Here is a 24,123-nt window from a genome sequence, read left to right as displayed (position 1 = left end):
AATTGTCAGCGATGGAATTGCTGTGTTTCATACTTGTCCCTCATCACTTCGCTTAGCCCTCCGCACATTTCCGAATATGTGCCTACTCACACAAAACACTTCATACACACCTCCCCTGAAGGCCGGGATACCAGAGATCCACCTCATACTGATTAGTCCGTCACACTTCTGTTTGCCAGGGGCACACTCCTTCACTTTGCGCTACCCTGCTTACTCTCCTTATTATGGCTGATCCTACTTTGAAAGTACTGACCCTTAACGTGAAAGGGTTGAACAATCCTATCAAGAGGAGAGCAATAAATTCCTACTTAGAGAACTCTGGGCCGACATCTGTTTACTACAGGAAACCCACCTTCAGCCCAACGACTGGCATAGAATGCGCTCTCGTGCCTTCCCCAACAATTCTTTTCCTCCCTTCCAACGAAATAGGCTGGGGTGGCCATCTTAGTGTCTAAACGCTTCCGGGGAAAGGTGGGGGATAAGGCAGGGGGGGTCAAGGGTCGCCTTTTGGCCTACACCTTCCTGATAGGCGACAGGTGTCTGACGATAGGTTCCATCTATGCCCCGAACACAGGACAGGAGACTTTTTTGAAAAGCGCAGTTTCGGAGTCCCTTCAGCCACCTAACGAGCTCTTGCTCATCGGGGGAGACCTCAACTTAGTTATGGACACGAACAAAGATAGGTCAAGGCATCGTTATGGGGACGCGGATGCCATCACGGCGACCGGAATAGAATGGTTGCGAGAGAGAGGCCTGGTGGACCTCTGGAGGGCAACACACCCTAACGTAACGCACTTTACCTTCTACTCTTATGTACAACGTACCTACGCCAGGCTAGATCACTACTTAGGATCCTCCGAACTGCTCACTACCCTCAACGAGGTTTGCATAGTGCCTGCGGCACTCTCAGATCATGATGCAGTGGAGTTATCGCTCAACATCCCTGTTTCGTCCCGCCCCCGGGGATCATGGCGCCTCCGCGAAACCCTCTTGCAAAGACCGGAAGTCACCAAACGACTCCACAAATATATTGTCGATTACTTGACTATTAACGATACGCCGGAGATATCACTGTCAGCTCTATGGGGGACCCTGAAATCAGTAGTCCGCGGTGAACTCATCGCAATCGCCGCAGCAGAGGCCAAAGATCGGAGAGCGAAGAGAGATGATCTCACTGCTCAGGTTGCGGAACTGGAGAGGGTACACAGCCGCACTCGCGCCCCACGGGTCTGGAGACAGTTGAAAGCGGCCAGGGCTCAACTGGCCAGCTTGGACACTGACAGGGCAGAATTTGCTGCGCTCCGTCTTCGACATACGTATTACGTCGGGGGTAACAGAACTGGCCCCTTGCTTGCCAGTGCTTTGAAGGCTAAAACCCAACGCTCAAAAATCTCCGGCCTTACAGACAAATCTGGCAACGTCCTCGCTGAGGAAACTCAGATTGGGGAGGCATTCCGGACATATTATGCCTCACTGTACAAGGCGGAGGTGATGCCCCTCGGAGAAGTCGACACCTATTTGAACATGGCGGCAATTACCGAACTGTCTCGGGCTGGTGCAGACACTCTGGATGCCCCCATCCGTCTGGAGGAAGTGATGGCGGCTATCTCCCGCCTTTGCCCGCTCAAATCTCCGGGACCTGATGGCTTCTCGGACGATTTTACAAAACCTTTGGCCAGCTGCTAGCTCCTGTCCTCACCCAGCTCTTCAATTCCTTTGAGGGCCCGGGTTCCATCCCCCCCCGATATGTTGGCGGCTGAAGTGGTGGTGCTACCTAAACCGGGCAAGAAGCCCACACACTGCTCGTCATTCTGCCCAATCTCATTGCTGAATCTAGACCTGAAACTCTTCACAGGATTTTTAGCAGCGTGCCTTGGCCCTTGCCTGCCTGGGATCTTGGAGCCTGACCAATCGGGCTTCGTGCCTAATCGCCAATGCAGTGACAACACCAAAAAAGTGCTCCACCTGATAGACAAGGCCCATTTTCAGAACTCAGATGCCGCACTGTTAGCCATTGACGCTGAGAAAGCGTTCGACCGTGTCGATTGGTCCTACCTACAACGAGTCCTGACACGTTTTGGAATAGGCAACCGCTTCCAATCCTGGGTCGCCTGCTGTTACCACCGCCCCCAAGCTCGGGTTCGTTTGGGTAGTCTTCGATCAGACCCGTTTGAAATCCAACGGGGCACGAGACAAGGGTGCCCCCTGTCCCCCCTTCTATTTGCCCTTTACATAGAGCCCTTAGCGCAAAAGATCCGAGATAACCCTGACATCCGAGGTATCACCTTCGGCCGAGAACCACACACAATCAGCCTCTATGCAGACGACATCATAGTTGCTCTCGACCATCCAGACCGACCGGTGCCCGCCTTTTTGGAGGAGCTAGACTCCTTTGGGACTATCTTGGGCTTCCGAATCAACAGGGGGAAATCCCTGATATTACCCGTGGGCGAAAACGCCCACCCTAATGAGTCTGCTTCTACGTTCGGGAGTGATCTCCAGTTGGCCACACAACTCCCGTATTTGGGGATCACTCTCACTTCCTCGACAGAATCGACGATAGCTCTTAATTACAAAACCCTCACAACCCTCATTCGGGCGGACCTTGCGCGTTGGTCTAAACAACCCCTCTCCCTGTTGGGGAGAGTTGCAGCGGTAAAAATGTCAGTCCTACCTACAATTTTTTATCTCTTTCAGACTCTCCTGGTTGCGCCCCCGACAGGCGCCATCTCGGACCTACAAGCCGCCCTCCATCATTTCATCTGGGAAGGGAAGCGAGCGCGCTTACATAAACAGCTGACGCACAGGAGTATGGATGAGGGGGGCCTCGGAGTCCCCAATCTACTGCAATACTTTCAAGCCGCTCAACTCCGATATCTGGTGGAATGGTACAGGCCAGAATCCGAAAAGAGATGGCTCTTCCAAGATAGGGCTATGGCTCAGACGTCCCTCTGGAGGATTCCTTTCCTTCCCCGAAAGCACTGCCCGCGTTACATCTCTAACTCACCTATCACCCGCAAAATTATGAAGGTCTGGGACATGCTCGCCGTCAAGAAGGGCCTGACTACCTTTCCTTCCCCATTTGCCCCCATCCTGGACAACCCAGACATCCCGCCGGGAAACGATCCTCATGCCTTCTTGCAGTGGCGAGGCACCGCCTGCCGGTGCGCCGGTGACCTCTGACACACGGGGCTTTCTTCCCCTCTCGGACATTAGACAGGGCTACGAGATCGCGGACCCTCACCTTTTTCAATATTTCCAACTCCGGCACTGGCTCACTGACCCAGCCATCACCGCCCTAGTGGGTCGTCCACTGACAGTTTTCGAGAAATGGCTGCTGACAAAAGAGACAAATGTGCATCTTATCTCAGACATATACAAAATGCTTACACCCCCACCTACCTCAGGTAAAACAGCGGGTCAGAAACGTTGGGAGGCCGAACTGGGTAGGACACTAACATCTACAGAATGAAATCACATATATTACAGGGCCTCGCATACCACGCGCAACACGACAGGTAGAGAAGCAGCGGTGAAACTAGCAATGTATTGGCACCTCACACCGGTCCGGCTTCACAGAGGGAACCCGACCCGCAGCGAATTATGTTGGAGGGGTTGCGGGGAGGGTGGCACACTAACTCATATCCTTTGGGACTGCTGTAAGGTCCAGGGATACTGGGAAACGGTGCTTGATGACATTGACTCCACCTTTGACACTGAAATCCTGAGATTCCCTGCCTACACTATCCTAGGCCTGCCCAATGCACTCACCTTTCCCCTGAAGTCTATTCGGGGTCGCCAAATGGGTATTGCCATGCAAGCAGCTACACAGCACGTCTAATCGCTTTGGGGATCGACCAACAAGCCCACACATGTGGGATGGCTACACAAACTATGGTTCACCTTGGGGATGGAACTCATCCAAGCCACCCTCACACATACCACTGCTGCATTTCAAAAGGTTTGGCTCCCATTGATATCCCTTTTATCCAAGGAATTAAATGAAATAACATGCCCCAAGTACCTTCGAATATTGCGCCTTACTGAAGCTACAAGTGAAACCCAGGGGTCTCATGATTGATCGCAACATCCCCTATTTGGCTGACTATGAAGTTGTTTCCTGCGTACGGCACACTGGTTGGAAGGGGGGAGGGGGAGGAAGGAAGGGATGGGGGGGGGGGGACTTATGGGTTTTGTTATTCCGGTTTTGTTCTCTTACACTGCCTATCATTTGCCTTCCAGGTATTAAACCGCTACTTTGGTATATCCATCTCACCCTCTATGCAATTTACAGAGAAGACGTGCCTGTCTGTCTCGCTCGCTTTGTTTGCCTGATACATTTGCATTGTAGCGCGATGCCTATTTCTGCTCTCAAAATCAATAAAACACATTTGAAACTAAAATAAATTCAAAATCGCCCTTTCATAAAACTTTATCCTGAAGATGGTCTCAAGGATGTTTACTGTATAGAGACGAAAACAATGACAACCCACTCACATTGTCCCACCAAGTAAAACCAATTGTATCATAATTTTCAATACTCCTATTTCTGCAACTACATTTTTAAGGCCAAGTGATACTGTACGCCACATAAAGCCTCATATAAAAATTAAGTATGTAGGTTACCTTTATATCTTACATGATGAGTACTGTTTATGTATATGACATAATATTTATCAATCTGTTGTGCAAATAGTGAGATATATAAACACGTGACAGTTACTGATTAAAAACTCCTATATTTTCCAGCTATAGCATATAATACTCACTCTCTTTTTACATATTGTTGCCGTTGAGGAATTATTTATGTATTCTATATTTATTGATACATTCAGTCTGATTGGAACTTGTCATACCAATCTCTTATTTTTACAGACATCTATCTGTACGCAAATAATTCCTTCAGGCGTCTCATGTTGTATACACAGGCTACATGTGTTCCTTTGAGGGGATACTAAAGGGGTTTTGTGGGTGGAATGAGGGAAGATGATGAGAGCTGGTGCTGAGGCATTGGGCCCATGGATCTGAAGCCTGCCTATTTTGTCAGAGAAATTAGTTTGGTTGCTGCTATACTGGCTGGGAGTGCTTATAGTGGCGAGAAGGCATCACCTTCAGTATTCAAGAAAAATGTGGTATTGCCTGTGAAACTGGTTGACAGGAAAATCTTGTCCCAGAAAACAAGCCTTGAGCTGCCCCTATTTAAATCAATAAAGGGTCGAATCAACTTTTTTGTCAAAGGGGTGAGAGCCAACAAAGAGCAGATCCTTAAAATTTGTCTGGGCATCCCGCTACGTGCCTGTAGAGCAGAGCCAGGCATAACGTCTGATGGCCATTAAGGAGCCCATAGACCTTGTGACTTAGGGCCTGATTATGATTTTGTTAATGTGGGAGCGAGGCACCATACAACTGCCCTGCTCCCATACCGCCAAAGCTGACCATCGCCCGCCTGCAGGATTACAAGTTGTAATCTGTGCAGGCGGTCCTGCGGCAGCGCTGCCTTTCAAAGGCTCATAGGAGAGCCTTAGAAAGGAAGGCCATTTGCGTGCCACAGAACGTTCCAGCACGGCATGGACTATTAAGTCCATGCCGTGCTGGAACTGTGGGTGCATGCAGACAGGGGGACACACCATGCGCCCCCTACATGCATCTCTAGGCCTTGGGCGGAACAGAGGGCCCCCCCTCCGTGCATTAGAGTACCCAGCCAGAAGGTAGGAAGCTTAGGTGGATGAAAGGGAGATGCAGGAAATATCTTTCCTCCCAATGGTCTCTATTTTTTTAAGGTTCCCAATCAGGAGGCACACTGGGATGGATCCTGTGATCTGCTTGGTGCAAGAGAACAGGTGCAGCAAAGCCATTCAGGAAACTGATGAGCTGAGAGAAAGCTAACAGTTCCACAGCGCTGTTTGGTGATGGTGGGCGATTTGGAAGCGCACTACTAGGGCAGAAAATCACTTGCTTCACGCTACTACAATAGGTTCCATCAGGGTCTCGCTAAATTAGAGCAATGGCTCAGAAAATGAAGCAGTTGGCTGAAGACTCTCCGTCAGGACATTAGCTTTGTTTACTTGCATAGAAAGAAGCAGCTGGAGAACCTCTGCAGCCTTCTTCAATACTGCAGTGAATTAAGTAATCTCACCATATGGTGGCGTTCAAGGGCACTCAGATTCGAGTCTGTGTAGTCAGTGGTATTTTAGCTGGTCTGCAACATCGATGTTACTAGCAGGGATGAAGTTATCCACATCACTACTATGCACAACAATGGGTAGCATCTTGATGCTGTTAGAGTCTGTGCCAAAGATGTCATCCAAAAGTGGATTGTACTCATCTCTAGGCAATGAGGTGCACTAAGACTTGTCCCTATATGAAAACAAGTTACTTACCAGTAACTGTAGTTCTCCAGTTTTGGAAGCTTTCATAGATTCACATACCTGAATCATTTCCCCGTCGTCGAGACTGGAGTCTCCGGTATATAAAAAAGCAATGGTTAGCAGTATAGCTAACTGAAAAAAGGCCTTAGGCCCATTCCCTTTTGCAACCCATAACCTTTGTTATGTAAAAAAGGACCAAACTTTTCCCTTAGCCAATTCGAGTCACTCATCGTCTAGAACCCTCCTGAGAGAACCTTCTGCCCCTCAGATTTTCGGGCACTTGTGCTATAGTACCTTTCGTGCCAAATCCGAGGTGAGCCTCTCAGGGGAGGAGGGTGGGCGTATGTGAATCTATGAAAGCTTCCAATACTGGAGAACTACAGTTACAGGTAAGTAACTTGTTTTCTTACTCCAGTATTGGAGCTTTCATAGATTCACATACCTGAATCAGAATAGCGAGCAGTAAATTATATCACATTTTGTTTTTGTAACCTGCTTTTCACAAAGAGGCAACACATGATACTTGCACATAGTAGTAACTGTATCAAAATACACAGAGACATGTCGCCCATAATTGACATATCCAATATCATACAACAATAAAATGTGCTTTTCTTACCAACCAAAGGAAGGAGGGATGAGAAAGGAAGCTCACCGTTATTGGAAAAGGTTCCTCAGCACAGCTTGTCCCACTCCTACATTGCTTCTTGCATGTGCATCCAGGCAGTAATGCCTGGTGAAGGTATGCGTACTCCTCTAGGTAGCTGCTCTGCGGATGTCCTGAATAGAGACGCCTGAAAATAGAGCAGTAGAGGTTGATACCGCTCTTGTGGAATGTGCACGAACACGTTCTGGTAATGGCTTCCCCGCCGCCTGATGACAGAATTGAATGGCATTTGAGATCCATCGTGCAATTCCCCTTTTTGTTAACGGGAAACCTTTCCTGGGGACACTAAAAGCCGCAAACAATTGTGTAGATTTTCTGAAAGGTCTTGTCCTTTGCAAATAGAATTTCAAGCAACGCTGGACATCCAGAGTGTGGAGAGTCCTCTCTGCCGCCGTAGATGGTTGAGGAAAGAATCTTTTCAGGATTAATGGCTGATTTAAGTGGAAATCCTATAGGTACTTTTGGAATAAACTTGGGATTCGTTCTGAGCACCAATCGGTCTTCCCTGAATTGCAGAAAAGGTTCTTGCGTCGTAAGGGCTTGTATTTCTCCCACCCTTCTGGCTGATGTTGGAGCTATTAATAGCTCCAGGATAGGAATTGTAGATCAGTTTTGTGAATTGGCTCAAATGGTGGTTTCATCAGTTGTGATAAGACAATGTTCAGTTGCCATAGAGGCGGTGGAGACCTAATGGGTGGATAAACTCGAAATAACCCCTTCATGAATTGTTTCACAATTCTTTCCAACCACAGAGATGGACTTACTGAGCTTCTCCTGTATCTAGAAATCGCCGCCAAATGCACTTTAATTGAGGCATGGGCTAGACCAGATTTTGCCAGCTTTAGTAAATATGGGATGATTTGATGAGCCTCTGCTCGCAGAGGATGCATTGCATTCTCCTGACACCAGAAGCAGAATCTTTTCCATTTCATCCTGTACATCCTATTAGTGCTTTCACCTCTTGCTTTTGCCAGGATTTCTCTGTATTCTGCCAGAATGTTTAAGCTATGAAATTCTCTGTAGGCAGGAGCCAGGCCGCTAATTGCAGTGATGTCGGGTCTGGATGCCGCACTTGTCCTTTCTCCATGGTCAATAGTGCTGGTATTGGCTGTAGACGTATTGGCTGGGTCTCTGACAAAAGGAGCAGCTCTGTGAACCAATGCTGCCTGGGCCACCAAGGGGCTATTAGTACCATCCTGCACAGTTCCTTTTTCATTTTCAGGGGCACTCGTGGCAGGAGAGGAATCGGCGCAAAGGCGTAGGCAAAGACGCCTGACCATGCCATGGAAAACGCATTCCCCCATGATCCCCTTTGTTGACACTAGCTTTCAAAGAACTGACATTTCTTGTTCTGGGCTGTGGCAAACAGATCCACCGTTGGCATCCCCCACTTGGCAAAGATGGTCCCCATCGTGTCCTGATCCAGCTCCCACTCGCGACAGGTCGCTTTTTGCCTGCTGAGGGTGTCCGCTGTCGTGTTTTGATCTCCTGGAATATGTATGGCCGTCAGAGTCCCTCCGTGATCTATCGCCCATTTCCAAATTTTTTGAGCTTCCTTTGACAAAGAGAGAGAGATCTTGTGCTCCCCTGTTTGTTTATGTAGTGCATTGCCGTTGTATTGTCCGTTCGCACTAGCACTGATCTCCTTTCTATTCTTGGCAGGAAGGCCAACAATGCCAATCCTATTGTCCTTAATTCCAATAGGTTTATGTGAAGATTTTGTTCTTGTTTGTTCAATCGGCCGCTGACTTGGTAACTCCTGTAGGACTGCGCCCCATCCTTCAAGAGAAGCGTCCGTGGTAACTACTAACGGAGCTGGTTCGGTCAGGAAGGACAGACCCACCGAGATATTATTCCTGCGAGTCCACCACTTTACCGCATGCAACAATGGTTGTGTGACTTTGATTTTGCCCTCAAAGGATCCTTTTGCTTGGCACCACTGAAGGTCTAACTCTTCTTGTAACGGCTGCATTCTCAAACGACATAGGGGAATGAGTGGAATTCATGAAGACATTGTCCCCAGAAGCGATTTGTATTTTCGGACTGAAAGAGACTTTCTTCTGCTGAATTCTTTGGCTAGAGATACTAGTTCCAATTGCCTCTCTATGGATGGGAATGCCTTGTTTTGAAATGTATCTAGGATCGCGCCTAGAAACTTGATTGTTTTGGATGGCTGCAGAGATGATTTTTCCACATTTAAGGTCAGGCCCAGATTCGCAATCAACTCCATGCAAGCCGAGGTTGAAGCGTGAGCTGCCTCCTGAGATGGTGCCGTTAGCAACCAGTCGTCCTGGTATGGGAATATTTGATGTTTTTGTCGTCTTAGATAGGCTGCCACTGGCGCCAGACATTTTGTAAATATTCTCGGTGCAGTCTTGAGGCTGAATGGCAGCACTTTGAATTGGTAATGGTCTTTGGACACTGTAAAACTAAGGAACTTTCTGTGGGACGGATGGATGGGGATATGAACATATACATCCTGTAAATCTAGGGAGGTCATCTGATTTCCTGGGTTTAAGAGCAACAGAATATCTTGGAGGGTCACCATTCTGAATGACTGTTTCTTGAGATAGGTATTTAGGGACCGACCGTAGGTCCAAGATTGGACGCCACCTGAGAGCATCCTTTCTGATCAAGAAGAATCGGGAATAAAATCCTCGTCCTTTTTGGGAGTTCGGCACCGGTTCTATTGCTCCCTTTCGAAGCATTGCCCGAATCTCTGACGCATCTGAGACAGGTGCTTTACTTCTTGATGTGTAGGTGGTGTGGGAGGAGGGAAGTGGAGGAATTCCAGAGTATGCCCGAATTTTATTATGTGGAGGACCCATTTGTCCGATGTTATTTTCTGCCACTGCTGTAAATAATAAGTTAATCTTCCACCCAGGGGAATATTTGACAGGGTAGAAGGATAAGCACCTGGAACTTCTAGGTTGTCATTGTCTTTTATAGTTACCCTTCCCAGAACGACCTCCTCGACCTCTGGGTGTGGACTTAGAGTAGCCCCCAGAATGCTTCTGGCCATATTGCTGCCGGTAGGGCTGCGAAGAGGAAGAATAGGATGTGTATCTTCCTTGCTGGTAGCCACCTCTATACGCAGGCTGTCCTCTTCCACGGGCGCCTCGAAAGGGCACCTTTCTGTACTGTAACGTACCCAAGGCTTTCGCCGTATCAGTGTCCTTCTTAATACTTTGAAGGGTCTCATCCACTAGACATCCAAACAGATCTTCCCCATCAAAAGGTAGGTCCAAAATCTTATTTTGGACCTCAGGTTTAAAGGCGGTGGCCCTCAGCCAACGCTGGCGCCTTAAAACTGGTGCTCCTCCTAGGGAACGCAAGGCTGTGGAAGCTATGTCCATAGCACACTCAATAACTTCAGATGAAGTTCTCTCCCCTTCCTGCAGAACTTTCTTCGCTTCCTGCTTGCTGTCTTCCGGAAGGAGGTCGACATATGGAGCTATATCACACCACTGCTGTCTGCTGTCTGTCATATCTGCCCAGGATGGCAAGGGCATTAGCTGCTCTGACCAAGAGAGCTGACATTACAGAGAATCGTTTACCTGCGTTGTCTAAACGCCGTCCCCCTCTATCCGGAGGTGCAGAAATAGGTGCTGATGGATTTTTTTACTTTTGTTGCGCTGCCTGCGAAATGATAGAGTCCGGTTTAGGATGGCCCAATAAACACGCCGGAGCATCCGCAGGCGCCTTATATTTCTTGTCCAGCCTCGCTAGTACCAGTGTAACCGTCGCTGGAGTCGTCATTTCTTGTAACCCTTCCTTCGATACGTGGTCAATGATTGGTATGGACCTGATTGACTTTTGATAGGGCTCTTTAAAGTCATAAAGAAAACACTCTGCTTGAGTTGTTTTCATTGGTAGCTGAAATCTCTTTGCAGCTCTCTTCCTTATGTTGTGGAATCCGCCAATAGCCACTGGTGGAGAATCCGCTGGTACTTGGGTGGGTGATGGTGGAGAGGGAATTAGATAGTCATTCCATTCTCTGTGGGGCTCCGCTAGCTCCCCTTCTTCGTGGTCATCATCATCTGTTGTCACTGGATCCTGCTGCTGTTGGACCTGAGATGTCTGCGGAGCAGTGTCTAGTAGGCTTTCCCTACTTCGGACTGGAGTGGATGGAATAGAACGAGGACATGAAGGTGGAACGTCCTGAGGTACCCCTGAAGGAGGAAACCTCTTCTTATAATCCGCCAACATGAATAGCAAATCCATCATCATTGAAGATGGCATTGCGACCATCTGTTCCTGAGGTTCTTGTTGGTAGCGATGGTGTGAGAGGCCGTGGTATTCCTCATAACCCTCTTCCTCGTCATCTTCTTGACGTTTTACGTGGAGTTCTGATGAACTTGTGGCATACCCGAAGGGTCCATCATCCACATCCGATTCTTCCTCCTCTAAAAGGTGCGATGGGACCAGAGGAGTAATCTTGCTCGGGGAAGTCACTGCCTGCGGGATTTTCTTCTTCTGCTTTTCCGGAATTTGTCTCGTCGAAGAGCCCGTCGACGAGATAGTCGTTGATACTACCATCGACGAAGCTGGTGTCGCCGTCGACAGTGCTGAAGAACCACTCCCCACCGTCGTCATCACCACCGTCGTCGACGATGTCGTCGTCAATGTTACCGGCGTTGACGCTGCTGTCGTGACGCTCCCGTCGACGCTCCTGTTGACGCTGACTCTAATGCAATCAAAGGTAGCTTCTGTACCTCCGTGGTCGTCGCCGTAGATGATGACTTCTTCGTCGGCGGTCTCATCGACGATCCCGTCGACGATGTTGATTTTTTCACTTTCTCCTCAGGATTACTAGAGGATGGCTTCTTGAATGATGCTGGAGCCAAAGGTGGTGTGTTTGAAGGCTCTGAAGAGGCTCTTTTGGATTATTTTCTCTCAAAGTGTGTCCTTTGCTCTCCTTTGGTTTTGGTTGAGGACCTGAAGACCCTTGAGTGGTCTTTTTTAGGGCCTTCTCAGGACGGTCTCCTGAGGAATGAGCCTGAGGAGATCTTGATCTTTTCTGAGATCTCCTTGACGAAGAGGAGGATTCCTGGTCACTATCACTAGAAACCACCTCCTTTCTGGCCTTGATCTTCTGAAGCCAAATCAAAAGGTGTCTCTCACGATCTCTACGGGTCTTGCTAGAGAAAGTGCAACATACCTTGCAATCCTTTGCTTGGTGATCCGGATAAAGACAGTAAATGCAGTCTTCATGTGGGTCATCAGTGTAGAGTCTCTTTTTAGAGCAGGTGGCACAGGCTCTAAAAAGACAATTTTTCTCCTTTCCACACATTCTCAAGGATGTAGATGAGAAATAGATTATAAAATTCTCAAATCAACAAGAAATAGAATGAAAAATAAGCTTCTACAAAGTTGGAAATCCAGAGTTTGAGCAGAGCTCAAAGGAGACTCCCTAGCACAACGTGCCGGTAGAAAATCTGAGGGGCAGAAGGTTCTCTCAGGAGGGTTCTAGAGGGTGAGTGACTCTGATTGGCTAAGGGAAAAGTTTGGTCCTTTTTTACATAACAAAGGTTATGGGTTGCAAAAGGGAATGGGCCTAAGGCCTTTTTCAGTTAGCTATGCTGCTAACCATTACTTTTTGATATACCGGAGACTCCCTTCTCGACGACGGGGAAATGATTCAGGTATGTGAATCTATGAAAGCTCCAATACTGGAGTAACGGACCTTCCCCACTAAACCCTGCTCTTACCTCCTTGAGCTCATAATGACAGCGGTAAGTTTTAGCATGTGTTCCAAAGCTGGTGTCGGTGGCAGCGTCAGTGCAGGAGGTAGCAGCTGAACCTTTGGCACAGGAGTGGCACCAGATAAAGTTGGCAGGACACCCTGATGGGCCTGCCCGAGGTCAGCGTATGCCAGTGGAAGCCCTCTGATGATTGTCCAGTCAGGGGACTCTGCAGATTGCATGGGGTCTAAAAGGAATGCCAGGGTGATCCAGGGCACTAACAGCACCAACATGGCCAGGGTAAATGCCAAAAAGTGTACTGAGAAGATACATCAACTCTGGGTATATAAGGGAGGGACCGGAGCCGGGACCAGGTCAGCACTGGGGCCTAAAGCTGGATGCAATGCCATGATGGCTTTGTGACCTCTACTAACTCTTGTCTGAAGAAGATTCAGCCTCGCAAAATGAGGGACTGCACAGAGACCTGGCCCTGAAGCGGGATTGGTGTCTGGGAGTCAATAACTCCCTCCTGCATAATTTCCTGTGTTTACTTCTCTTGTCTTTGTATGACTACTAGAAGGGTGAGGATCTGAACTTTGAGTGGGACATGCAACAAGACTCACTCTGTACCTGGCGTTTGGCTTGTGGCCACACCATAAAGAGCTTTGCTCCCGCTCTTTATGTCTTAGGATTGCATAAGTACATGTTGGTTGCAAGACCTCCACTTGTGCTTAGGCCCCAAGCCCCAGAAACAGAACTCATGAGGATCCGAAATATCCAATTCAGGAACAAAAGGGTTTTGCTCCTGACTTATTTGAAGGAGACATCCTGCCTAACACTACAAAGGTAAAATTTAGGTGAAAATGTTCCATGGAGAACTGCTCTGGATACAAGTGGAATAGGATAAGACAGAGAAACAAAGACATTAGATATTGTTAGAATTAATTTCAATGTAATTGATTCATTAACTGCAACATAAGATTAGTATAGATTTGTATTATAAAGTTCACCTAACGGCAATTAATCACTCCTAGTTAGGGGAAGAGGTGTGGCACAGCGACCAGAGCAGCTGACTCCGGAACACGGGGGTTCACGGTTCGATCACCGTCGGCAGGTTAGCCCAGCACCTTGTGACTCTGGTCAATAGCTTAATCTTCCTGATGGTCCCCAGCTCCTTGACACCCTCGGGTACTTGTTCGCACTTTGCAAATACTTGATTTCATTTTCATACCATAGATATCTCTAAAAGAGGGTTTATCAAGGTCTGCGCACAGACGAGGATCCTTTTCACTCTTCTAATAGAAACAAGCAGTTCACAATTCTCTATGGATGGTTCCTGAAAGGTGCTCATATATACATTTTAAAAAAAATGGAATTTTATATGGCACAAACTTGACACAAAGGTATCAGAGCACCTTACATGAGCACCAGCTGACAGGGTTCAATTGGGATTAACAATCGACCCAGGCACGCAAATAAAAAGGTGGCCCACATTTGCATATTGCCTTTTGCAAAACACTGGTTCGGCAAAATTTTATTAAAAAAAGGGGGAGGGGGTAAAAAGAAATGCGCGGATTAGTTTAAACTGGTGAAATACACCTGAAAATAAGTGAGGCCACTTCTGCTCGGGCCCCCTGCCCCGCTAAGTATGCACACATTATTTGGCCGGCCCAGCGAGAGAAAGGGAGTGACATCTCTGCCCTTTGATAAAAATGAGGTAATGGACGCCCATCTGCCACCAGAAAGGTCACTTGGGCCCCCACTGGGCTGCTGACAGTATGCGAACAATGCAGAAACCACCCGAATCAGTCCCCCAGACTGCTCAAAAAAGCAGCCCAGAGCTGAAACTGGACACCGGCCCCTCGGCTTCGCCAGGGTGCCAGCGTTACCAATCCGACCCTGCCAGTTGCGCTACACAAGGACACATCATTTTTTTAGGCACGGGGAAATCACAGGATGTTGAGCGTCATCGTCGAGACTCAAACCCGGTTCGCCAGATTTGGGATCGACCGCCCTGGCCGTTAGACCCCATTTAAATACTTAAGCACAACTGTGGTCTTAGAATACCTTTCAGTATCCTGTTTAGTCTTTCATCAATCTCCAAAGACAATAGTAGTCCACAAAGTTCCCAAAACTCCTACAAGTTCCTGGCTGCAACACGTACACTCTGAATTTATACTCTCAGAGTTGAAGATGGCTGCCACCACAGGATGTCTAGTCAAATTCCTGTGGCTCCCTGGGACACAGTTTTTTTTTACTTTACACAGGTCTTTCAAGTAGCAAGCATCCATTGGAGACATTATGCAACTTTCCAAGCCTCGCACACGCACTGTGCACACTGGCAGCAGCTACTTCTACAAAAGCGTGCAGGACCAACGCAAAGATGTAGATGTGAGCGGGGGCGTGGCCACGGTGGAGACTAAGATGGCCGCCTCCAATTGAAGCTCCGCCGTTCGGGTGACTGTCGTCCCACATCCTGCAGCCCTAACGTGGTCCTGAACCTGCAGCCCGACTCCATCCTGCAGATGAAACGATTTGCTGCCACCCGGTACTAGCCTGAGGTTTGGGAACGGCCTGAGAGATGAGATCGGTGGAGGGGTCGGAGCGCCACCCTCCTCGGCGTTCTCCCTAACTGCACCCGGCCATTAGGTGAGTGCTGCTCCGGAGGTTTTTTCACCCTGCCCCGTGCCTACTCGGGGTGCTAGGGATTGCCCTCGCTCTCTCCTTGGCCCAATCTGGATGGGGGCCGCGCCAGTCCTGTGGCTCTGGTGCGTGCTGTAATGTAATGTAAATGTAATGTAATGTAATGTAAATGTAATGTAAATTGATACTTGTATAGCGCACTACTCACCCGCAAGGGTCTCAAGGCGCTTGTACGAATACCGCTGTGGAACCCATCCTGGCTTTCCCTGTGAGGTGTCCACTCCTGGGCACCCCTAAGGTGGAGGCCAGGCATCCTTCGTGTTGTGGGGGCCGTTGTGGAGATTAAGCAAGCTATTGCCCAGAGTTGCAGAGTGGGACTCCATGATTGGAATAGGCACCGAGGCGAGAATTATCAGGTCTGTGGAATTTTGAGCCCAAGACCCGCCGAGGCGGGGAATTGAACCCTGGTCCCGGGCTAGACCTCTGCATCAGGGTCTGCCGCTCTAACCATTGAGCCACACTTCTCCACAAGTGCTGTTGGTCCTCGGGCCTGGTGCGTAGGACGGAGCTGGAGCCGGGGACTCGATTTGCGGCTCTTCCCGGCGGGCCCGGGGGGTTGCTGTGCGGTGTCCTGGGCGACACGACTGGGCTGTGGAAGGTGGCGGACGCCTTGGGTGTTTGCACCCTGTCGGTTTGTGGTGGCCCCGCCTTCCCTCGGTGCCTAATCCCCGCAGCCCCATAGAGGCCGAGACTACGACGCTGTAGGCCCCATTAGGCCTATTTCGCCTGTGTGGCAGCCCCAGACAGACGATCTGCCAGATCATGCTGGCCCACCAAGCCACGACACCTGTGTTGGTTAAAAACTGTACCATTGCCCTTAGCCGCTGCCAAGTGCTGGAGGCGCCTTTCTTCGGTCCCCACTGGGTCGTCTGAATGTTGGCTCACCCGCCATTACCCTGCGCCCTGTGCTACGGCCCGCTTTGCAGCTGATCCTATCGCGCACATGGTTTGCCCCTCCGTCCTCTTGCTATTGGACCATACGCTGTGGTGCTCTCGTCCACTCTCTGCGGTTGACTGGCTGTTTGCAGCGTGACTTTGATACACGATTGCCATTTGCTCACTGCCTGCTTCACATCGTCCAGTTTAGGCCCCGCTGGGCTGGGCACAGGGTTGTCTACTTATTGGGCCTGGTTCTAGGTGCTCCTCGTTTCGTTACAGTTAGGCTGATACTCCCTGTGTTCGATTCACCAGCATGGGGAAAAGAGACCCTAACCAACGTAAGCTCAGCTTTGATAAGACCTCCCTGCTTGCTACTGACGCACCCCCCGGTTCTTCACCGGGTGCGACAGATGCCCCGTCCGGGAAGATACTACCTCACTGGTCACTGCCATGATGGGGGAGATGAGGGCCGGATTTAAGGCGCTTGACAGTAGATTTGACACTCTGGAGCAGAAGCTGGCTGACATGGGGTCTAAAGTGCAGGCCCATGACCGGCGACTGGACGTTGTCGAATCCAGAGTCTCTGATAAAGAGGATGTGGCTACCAAGTCATTAAAATGCCTAGAACGTGCAGAAAAAATCCTGAAGACCTTGAGGCGCGTGGCCGACGCAACAACATACACATTCTTGTCGTGGCGGAGACGACACAAACCAGACGACTGGACGTGTTCGTCGAAAATCTCCTCATCGAACTGTTCGGCAGGGAGTTCTTCACACAGGGTTTCGTCGTGGAGCGGGCCCATAGATCCCTGGGCCCCCGTCCACGGCCAGGTCTAAACCCAAGTCCCATAATTGCTAGGATCATGAACTTCTGTGACCGTGACTCTGCCCTTCGGGCGGCACGTGAAAAAGGAGAGATCCAGTGGCAGGGCAGCGCACTGTCCATCTCCACAACGGCCCCCTGCGGCGGGATGCCTGGCTTTCACCTTGGGGATGCCCTGTAGGGGCTATCTCACAGGGAAAAGCCAGGACGGGTTCCCAAGGCAAGCGCCGGGACACCTCCGGGTAGCTGTGCGCTCAATAAATGTAATAATAATAATAATAATAATAATTCTATCCGGACTTCATCCTCATGGTACAAGAGGCGCGACGGAAATACACTGGAGTCAAAGCCACCTTGAGGAACCTTGGCCTCAAATACGGTATGCTTTATCCTGCCCGCCTCAGGGTTGACGTAGCGGGCAGATTTCGCATTTTTGACACCCCCACGGAGGCACAGGAGTTTTGTCAGACCTATAAAAAGCAGGGTTCTCCTCAAACACCGATTCCAGAATGCCCTCTCCGGTGCAGGATGATTCCCAACACAGCGTTGATCTATTTACGGCCACGGGTCATTGATGACACTCCAACATGTTATCTAGATTATTAACTCTGGGGTTGCTGGTCTGAATTCAGGACTGGTGCATTCATGTTTAAACAGATTGGTTTGCCCGAATGTCGGGGTGTCGCTGCCTCCCATGGTGGACGCCTCTGAAGTTTCGGTTATTGCAGGATTTTGTGATGCAGTGGATTCTGTATGCAATGTATCAATGCCATGTATTTCGCTTTGTTCCACTACCATATTTCGTTGGGTTTTCCTCTCAGGAATTTGTAAGAGGTTGGGTGAGGGGGGGGTGGGGGGTTGTTTGGTTTTGTTTAAATTCTGCTTGTTGCATTAATTGCCGACCCATGGAGCGTGAAGAGAGCTACTCATTTTCTGGATTACTTTTAGCATTGACGCTTATATGGCCAAGCTAGGATTACAGCTAGGACCTTCCGAGCTTTCGTTGATGACCTGGAATGTTCGGGGACTGAACAATTCTAGAAAATGTAAACAGGTCATTAATTACATTGCCAGGCACACGATTGACATAGTTTTTTTTGCAGGAGACCCACCTATCCCCCACTGACACTACACAAGTGGCTAGGAGCTGGGGGGTTCACTGCTATTTCTCCTGTTACAGTAGTTATTCAAGAGGGGTAGCCATACTTATCCATAAGCGTGTACCGTTTGCTCTGTCCCACAGCATCTTAGACAAAGAGGGCAGATATATCTTAGTTGCGGGGTCACTTTTGGGGCACAGGATCACACTGGTTGGCATTTATGGTCCTAACACGGACACCCCTTCCTTTTTCCAGGAATTACAGGTCCATCTTCTTAATCTTTTTTTTTTTTTTTGTGTTCAAATCGTTTTTATTAAACAATAACAAAAATGAGAGCGGCAATAAAGCATCGGTATTCATACAAACATATTGGAGTGATGCCGAAATCAGTCATAGGTCAATACATATAAAATGATACAGGAAATAAAGAAAGAAAGGTATATAAAACAAGACAATAATCATCATTCCGGATCTAAAAAAGGGGTGATAACAAATTAACAAACAATAATCAATAAACAATCAGCATCGCATTATTACTGTTACATACAATTCCGTAGAAGCCTTCCATCCATATTCAGACATGTAATACCATGCAATACCTCGTCATCCCTGCACAGTACGTCTCTAGTTATTGTGCCCATTTAATATGGATCGTACCCAGTGCATTCTGTGCAGAAGTTACCCCAAGGAATAACTAAGCGTTAAATTAGTCGGACAGTGTCTTATGGTGGGTCGAAGGTGAAGGAGGCCTGATCTAAGGAGGACCACAGTTTATTGTTGGTGACCTGCCATGGCGACGTGTGTAGAGCGGGATTGTCAGTGCCTCTAATGCAGGACAGCCACTCCCTCCAGGCATCGAAAGAGACCTGTGCCGCTGTTTTCCATTTGCATAGGATCACCTTGCATGCCAGTGTTAGCAAGAGGTCCAGAAGCTGGCGGTCATGGTCTCCTTTTTAATAGTGGGTCTATGGCTCCCAGGATGATATAAATGAATTCCCTTGTGGGATGTATGGCAAATATGTGTCCAATATAATCAAAGATCTTGGCCCAATATGTGTGAAGCATGGGACAATTAAATAACATGTGTGGGAGATCACCAACGTCCAATGAGCAGTTCCAGCATGTCGGTGTATCTCGCAGGCCAACCTTAAATAGTCTCTGTGGGGTCCAGAATGTCCTGTTGAGTATCATATACTTGGTCTGAGACAGTATCGGCGAGGCCTTGTGTGTGAGTGCCGATGCATGTATCCTGATCCAGTCTATGTCTATACCAGTGTTGTTTGGTTCTGCTTCCCATTTGATTTCATTACGTCTCATCGATTTGTTGGGTGTTGGTGCAAGTAGTTTATATATTTTTGAGACGAAATGTCCCGAGGATTGGAAGTGCAGGAGCATAGATTTTAGCCAAGGTGTCGCTGGCTTGAATGTTCGTGTGGACAGAGCCGATTTTAGCTTCAGAAAATCGTAGAAGTCAATTGGTAATAGGGAGTGAATAGCCTGCAGAGTCGAGAAGGGCAATGGCATGTTATTCTCATAGAGATCTGAAACCACATTAATACCTCTATCAGACCAGTGGTCCCATATGGGGGGCGAGCCGTTAATTTTAATCAATGGGTTGCGCCATAAAGATGCAGAGGTTGATTTGTGGATTTGCAGACCAGTCTTGTGAAGGTGATCTAATCGCAAAAGTGCTCTCTTGGTATTGAGCATGATGTATTTAGAGTGCGTAAGGTGTGAGAGGTCCATTGTAAGTACAGCAGAAAGCGGGGCCTTGCCTATAATGGATTTCTCAATATCAATCCATAGAGGTGTATATTTAGGGTCTTCGGCAAACCAGGAAGCACCCTGCTTGCAGAGAAAGGCGGCTTGGTAATTTCTGAAATTGGGTAAACCTATACCACCTTTAAGTTTTGGAAGTTGTAATTTTTTCATGGCAATTCTCGGTTTCTTCCCTTTCCACAGGAAGTCCGTGAATGACTTCTCTATTTTATGCAGAAAATCTTCCGTGAAGGTCATGGGGAACATACACTCCATGTAGTTTACCAAGGGGCTGATCATCATCTTTAACGTCTCTGCTCTACCCCACCACGAGAGGAATTTCGGCGACCAACCATCTAATAGTTTTTGTATTTTCTTCTTAATCTTGACCAAGGTTTTCTAATTGTTGGTGGAGACTTTAATTTGCAGTTCAACCCAATCAGGGATAGCACATCTTCTGCCCCGGATACTAAATCTCGCTCACGCCCGGTGCTCCTCAACAGATGCTCACATTTCTCTCTTGTTGACATCGAAGCCACTTTACATTTGTTGTCACCAGCCTATACTCACTATTCCGGGTACCACAACACCTGGACCAGGATTGATTACTGGCTCATCTCCCCAGGGGTGGTTGGCTGGGTGGAGGACCTTCTTACACTTCCAAGCACTCTGTCTGATCATTCTCCCATTGTCCTTAGATTACAGATTCCTAGGGCGGGTGGTTATGAGAGGCAGTGGCACTTCCCCGTCAAGGCCTTGTTAGACCCCGTTTTCACGGAGGAGGTTAGACTGGCCATTGAGGAATACTTCGATCTTAACACGGTTACGGTGGACACCTGGGCAGTGCTTTGGGAGGGATTCAAGGCCACCATTCGAGGTGTTTGCATAGCTAAGCATGCAGGTGTGTTGAGAGACGTTCGATCTGCGCTGAGCCGTATTGAATGGGACATTGCTGCACTTGACCTTGAGCAGTTGCGGTCCCACTCGGAGGAGAGGGAGACCAAACGTCTGCAATTGATGATTGACTTTCGGGATGAGGCCGATAGAGAACTAACATTTTTGACCAAACAATGCACAGTATGGAGACGGAGACAGGCCGGGTAAGCTTCTGGCACATTTGCTTCGACCCCCTAACACTTCGTCTTATATCACGGAAATTGCAGGCCCAACGGGGGACATACTCCGTACCACACCTGAGGTTTGAGACACCTTTTTATCCTACTATAAAACTTTGTATACCTCCACAATGTCTGATGATCGCGAAAATCGTGGCAGCTACCTTAATGAGGTCGCAATGGTTTACTTAGAGAAATACATGCAAGACTTCTTGGCTACCCCCATCACGCAAGATAGTATTGTTGAGGCTAATGTCTCCTTGAGAGGTTTCTCGGCGCCAGGCCTTGATGGCTTCTCCGCGGACTTCTATAAGGCCTATAAGGAAGAACTGGTCCCCTGCTTGGTGGAGGTATATGCTGAGGCGCTCGAAACGAGCTGTTTGTCCCCCACTTTCAGGGGGGCGGTAATGGTACTGCTCCTAAAACCGGGTAAGTACCCCACATTGTGTAGTTCATATAGACCTTTATCTCTACTAAACCTTGATTACAAGATCCTAGCAAAGGTCATTGCCATCTGATTATCGTTGCTGATGGAGTCCATTATCTCCCCGGCTCAATCAGGCTTTGTTCCACAACGCTCAACTTCACTTAATCCTAGGATCCTCTTCTCGGTATTACACCGAATTGATCCCGCCTCTCCGGCCGCTGCGAACCTTCTCGATGCGGAGAAGGCATTTGATTCTCTGGAATCACCCTTTTTTTTGGCAATCATGAGACGCATGTTCTGGAAAAAGCTCTCTCTTCAAACCAGTTTTACTACTTTTTCAAGTGAGCTGGAATATACCATGCTGTTGAATGAAACCAGACTAATCCCATCCATGTTGTAATATTGGCCTGTCCTTTCTTCGTCCAGGACAACATCACTTCTGCTCCCCCTCTTTACCTTTTTTGCCTATTGTCTAAATGGGAGTGGTGGAGACTTCCCAGACCACCTGTCTTCAGAAAGGGCCTCAAAACCCTGCTCTTTACTGAAGCCTACTCTTAGGTTTCCTCTTACCTCCTTTTCATTTCAGTACCTGGCTTTTTTATTCCATCTTTTGCGCCTTGACGCCTTTGGGCAAAGTAGCGCTTGTATAAATCGTCTTTCAATCAATCAATCAATCAACCTGTCGTTTGACTGTCTTGTGATGCCCGTACCCAAGACTGCATTCCCCATGCTTTCTTTCTGACTCCTCTTCCCCCTGCATCTTTTTCCTCTTATTTGGCATTTTGCTAGTTGGGTTGGAAACTCATCTAGTCCAAATCCGTTACGCTTTCCACCTTCTCGGACCGTTATTCTATATCACTTCCCTCATCCTTCTTCTGGCATGTACTTGCTATTTTTTTATCCAATGCTCCTTTTTATTTCCTCTGCCATTTCTTCTCCCCCTTACCCTCAGAATATCCTTTTCTCTCTTGTCCCTAGCCCATTCCTACTTATCTTTGCCTTGTTACAGCCCAGACTCCCATGCATTTCGCCCAGGTTGCGGTATGAAAAAGATGAAAAACTCTTACAAACTTTCGCTCCGACTGTCATTTTAATTCCTTTTAAAAACAAAATCCCCACATACCCTAATTTATTGGATAGATAATCTCCATTTTGTGGTCGTGAGGAAAGTGTCCAGAAAACATACATCTATTTTGACCAACATCCCTAAGTAAATGTGAGTGCAAAAGTAAGACAGTTAGCTAGGTAAGTCCTCCACATATCTTATTGTATTTTTATTTTGATGCACTTCTTTTTCATGGTGCTACATTGAACGATTCGTAATGTACTAAGTTTGCAATCCCCAAATTTTTTGCGGGGCTATGTTAAAAGTCTGAGGAGTAAAACTGTGTAAAACTTATGGAATAGAAGAACCAAACGAATACTAAAAATCCAAACACACTGCATCGGATTGAAAGTCCTGAGCAATAGACTGAAACGTCAATTGAAATAAAATGCAAAAGAAAATACTAGATAACATTGTGTATCCTTAATTAAGATCTGCTAGCACACACAATGTGCCAAGCATTGAGGATAGTAGGATGAACAAGCACAACTTGTCTGCTCTTTTCAGGATGTGACTTACTGAGAGTGAGTTATGATGTATGCGTAATATTCTCTACTACCCCCCCCCCCCCCGCACTCCCATCCTGGAGCGTTATGTAGTAGGCTTGATATTCTCAACTCGTTCCCTCCGTCCCCACTCCTGGAGACTTTGCAACAGTGGTAAATGCAATAAACCATTGACTTGTATTTTTATCATAGTTACCTGCATCTGGAAAATGATTGGTCTCACACAGCAGTTCCAGCTTTCGGCTCCAAACTCTGAGTTCACTCCCACCTGACAGCCACAGGTCGAGCCACTGAAGAACAATCAAACACTATGCAAAAACAGGAAATGTCAATTACTACGAACACTGCAAGTAGTCAATTTCACAACAAAAAATGTAATTTACTATTGCATGCAATACCATGCCAAGTAATATTTACCAGTTTCGGACAGGCAACGTTTTCAGGTTATAGGCGCATTCTCCATTATGGCTCTGGGGCTGCGTCCCCCTGAAATTCCATAATTTTCTGTACAAACATTAAATAGATCGAATTATTTAAAGATACAATAGTAACTCTAAGCAAATCGATGTATTTAAATCTGGGCTGTCTGTCCCAGGCTGCCTGCTCTGCCTTCCTATGAAGTAGGAAATGGACGCCGGGCAGTAAATCAACTTTCTGAACTGTGACACAGAACGCAGGGCTTACTGTTCTAAAGCCCTTCATTGCCATAGTATCCACTATAGGCCTGTGACACCTGCAGCGTCATGGTTTCGGGTGCTGGAGACTCCGTCCCTGTGTGAAAGCAGCTAGCCATTATTCACAGGTGTAGATCTCCACCCTTTTCCATTCCTCACACATATAGGTGGATGCAAGAACGTGTGTTTTGTTGACACACAACAGAAAATAGGGTATTAAGTATACAGGAAAGAGTGGCGCTCAAACAATATTAGCGTGTATATCAAATGAGGTTATCAACAATCGCTGGTGCTAGCAGGGAGGGGAGACCCAA

General features: G+C 47.9%; 1 protein-coding gene across 1 annotated transcript in view; it reads right to left on the bottom strand.

Annotated features, from left to right (window-relative positions):
* The window catches only part of WDR41 (WD repeat domain 41), a 624,116-nt gene that overhangs the window by 367,005 nt on the left and 232,988 nt on the right, over window positions 1-24,123 (bottom strand). Inside the window, exon 6 of the mRNA XM_086960751.1 lies at window positions 23,332-23,443. Coding sequence (XP_086816877.1) covers window positions 23,332-23,443 — 112 coding nt within the window. The remainder of the gene's footprint in view (window positions 1-23,331; window positions 23,444-24,123) is intronic.

Source organism: Lissotriton vulgaris, chromosome 3_1, assembly GCF_964263255.1.
Source record: "Lissotriton vulgaris chromosome 3_1, aLisVul1.2, whole genome shotgun sequence".
Classification (NCBI taxonomy): domain Eukaryota; kingdom Metazoa; phylum Chordata; class Amphibia; order Caudata; family Salamandridae; genus Lissotriton; species Lissotriton vulgaris.
The sequence above is the reverse complement of the archived record's forward strand: the minus strand, read 5'-3'. Positions and strand labels throughout refer to the sequence as shown.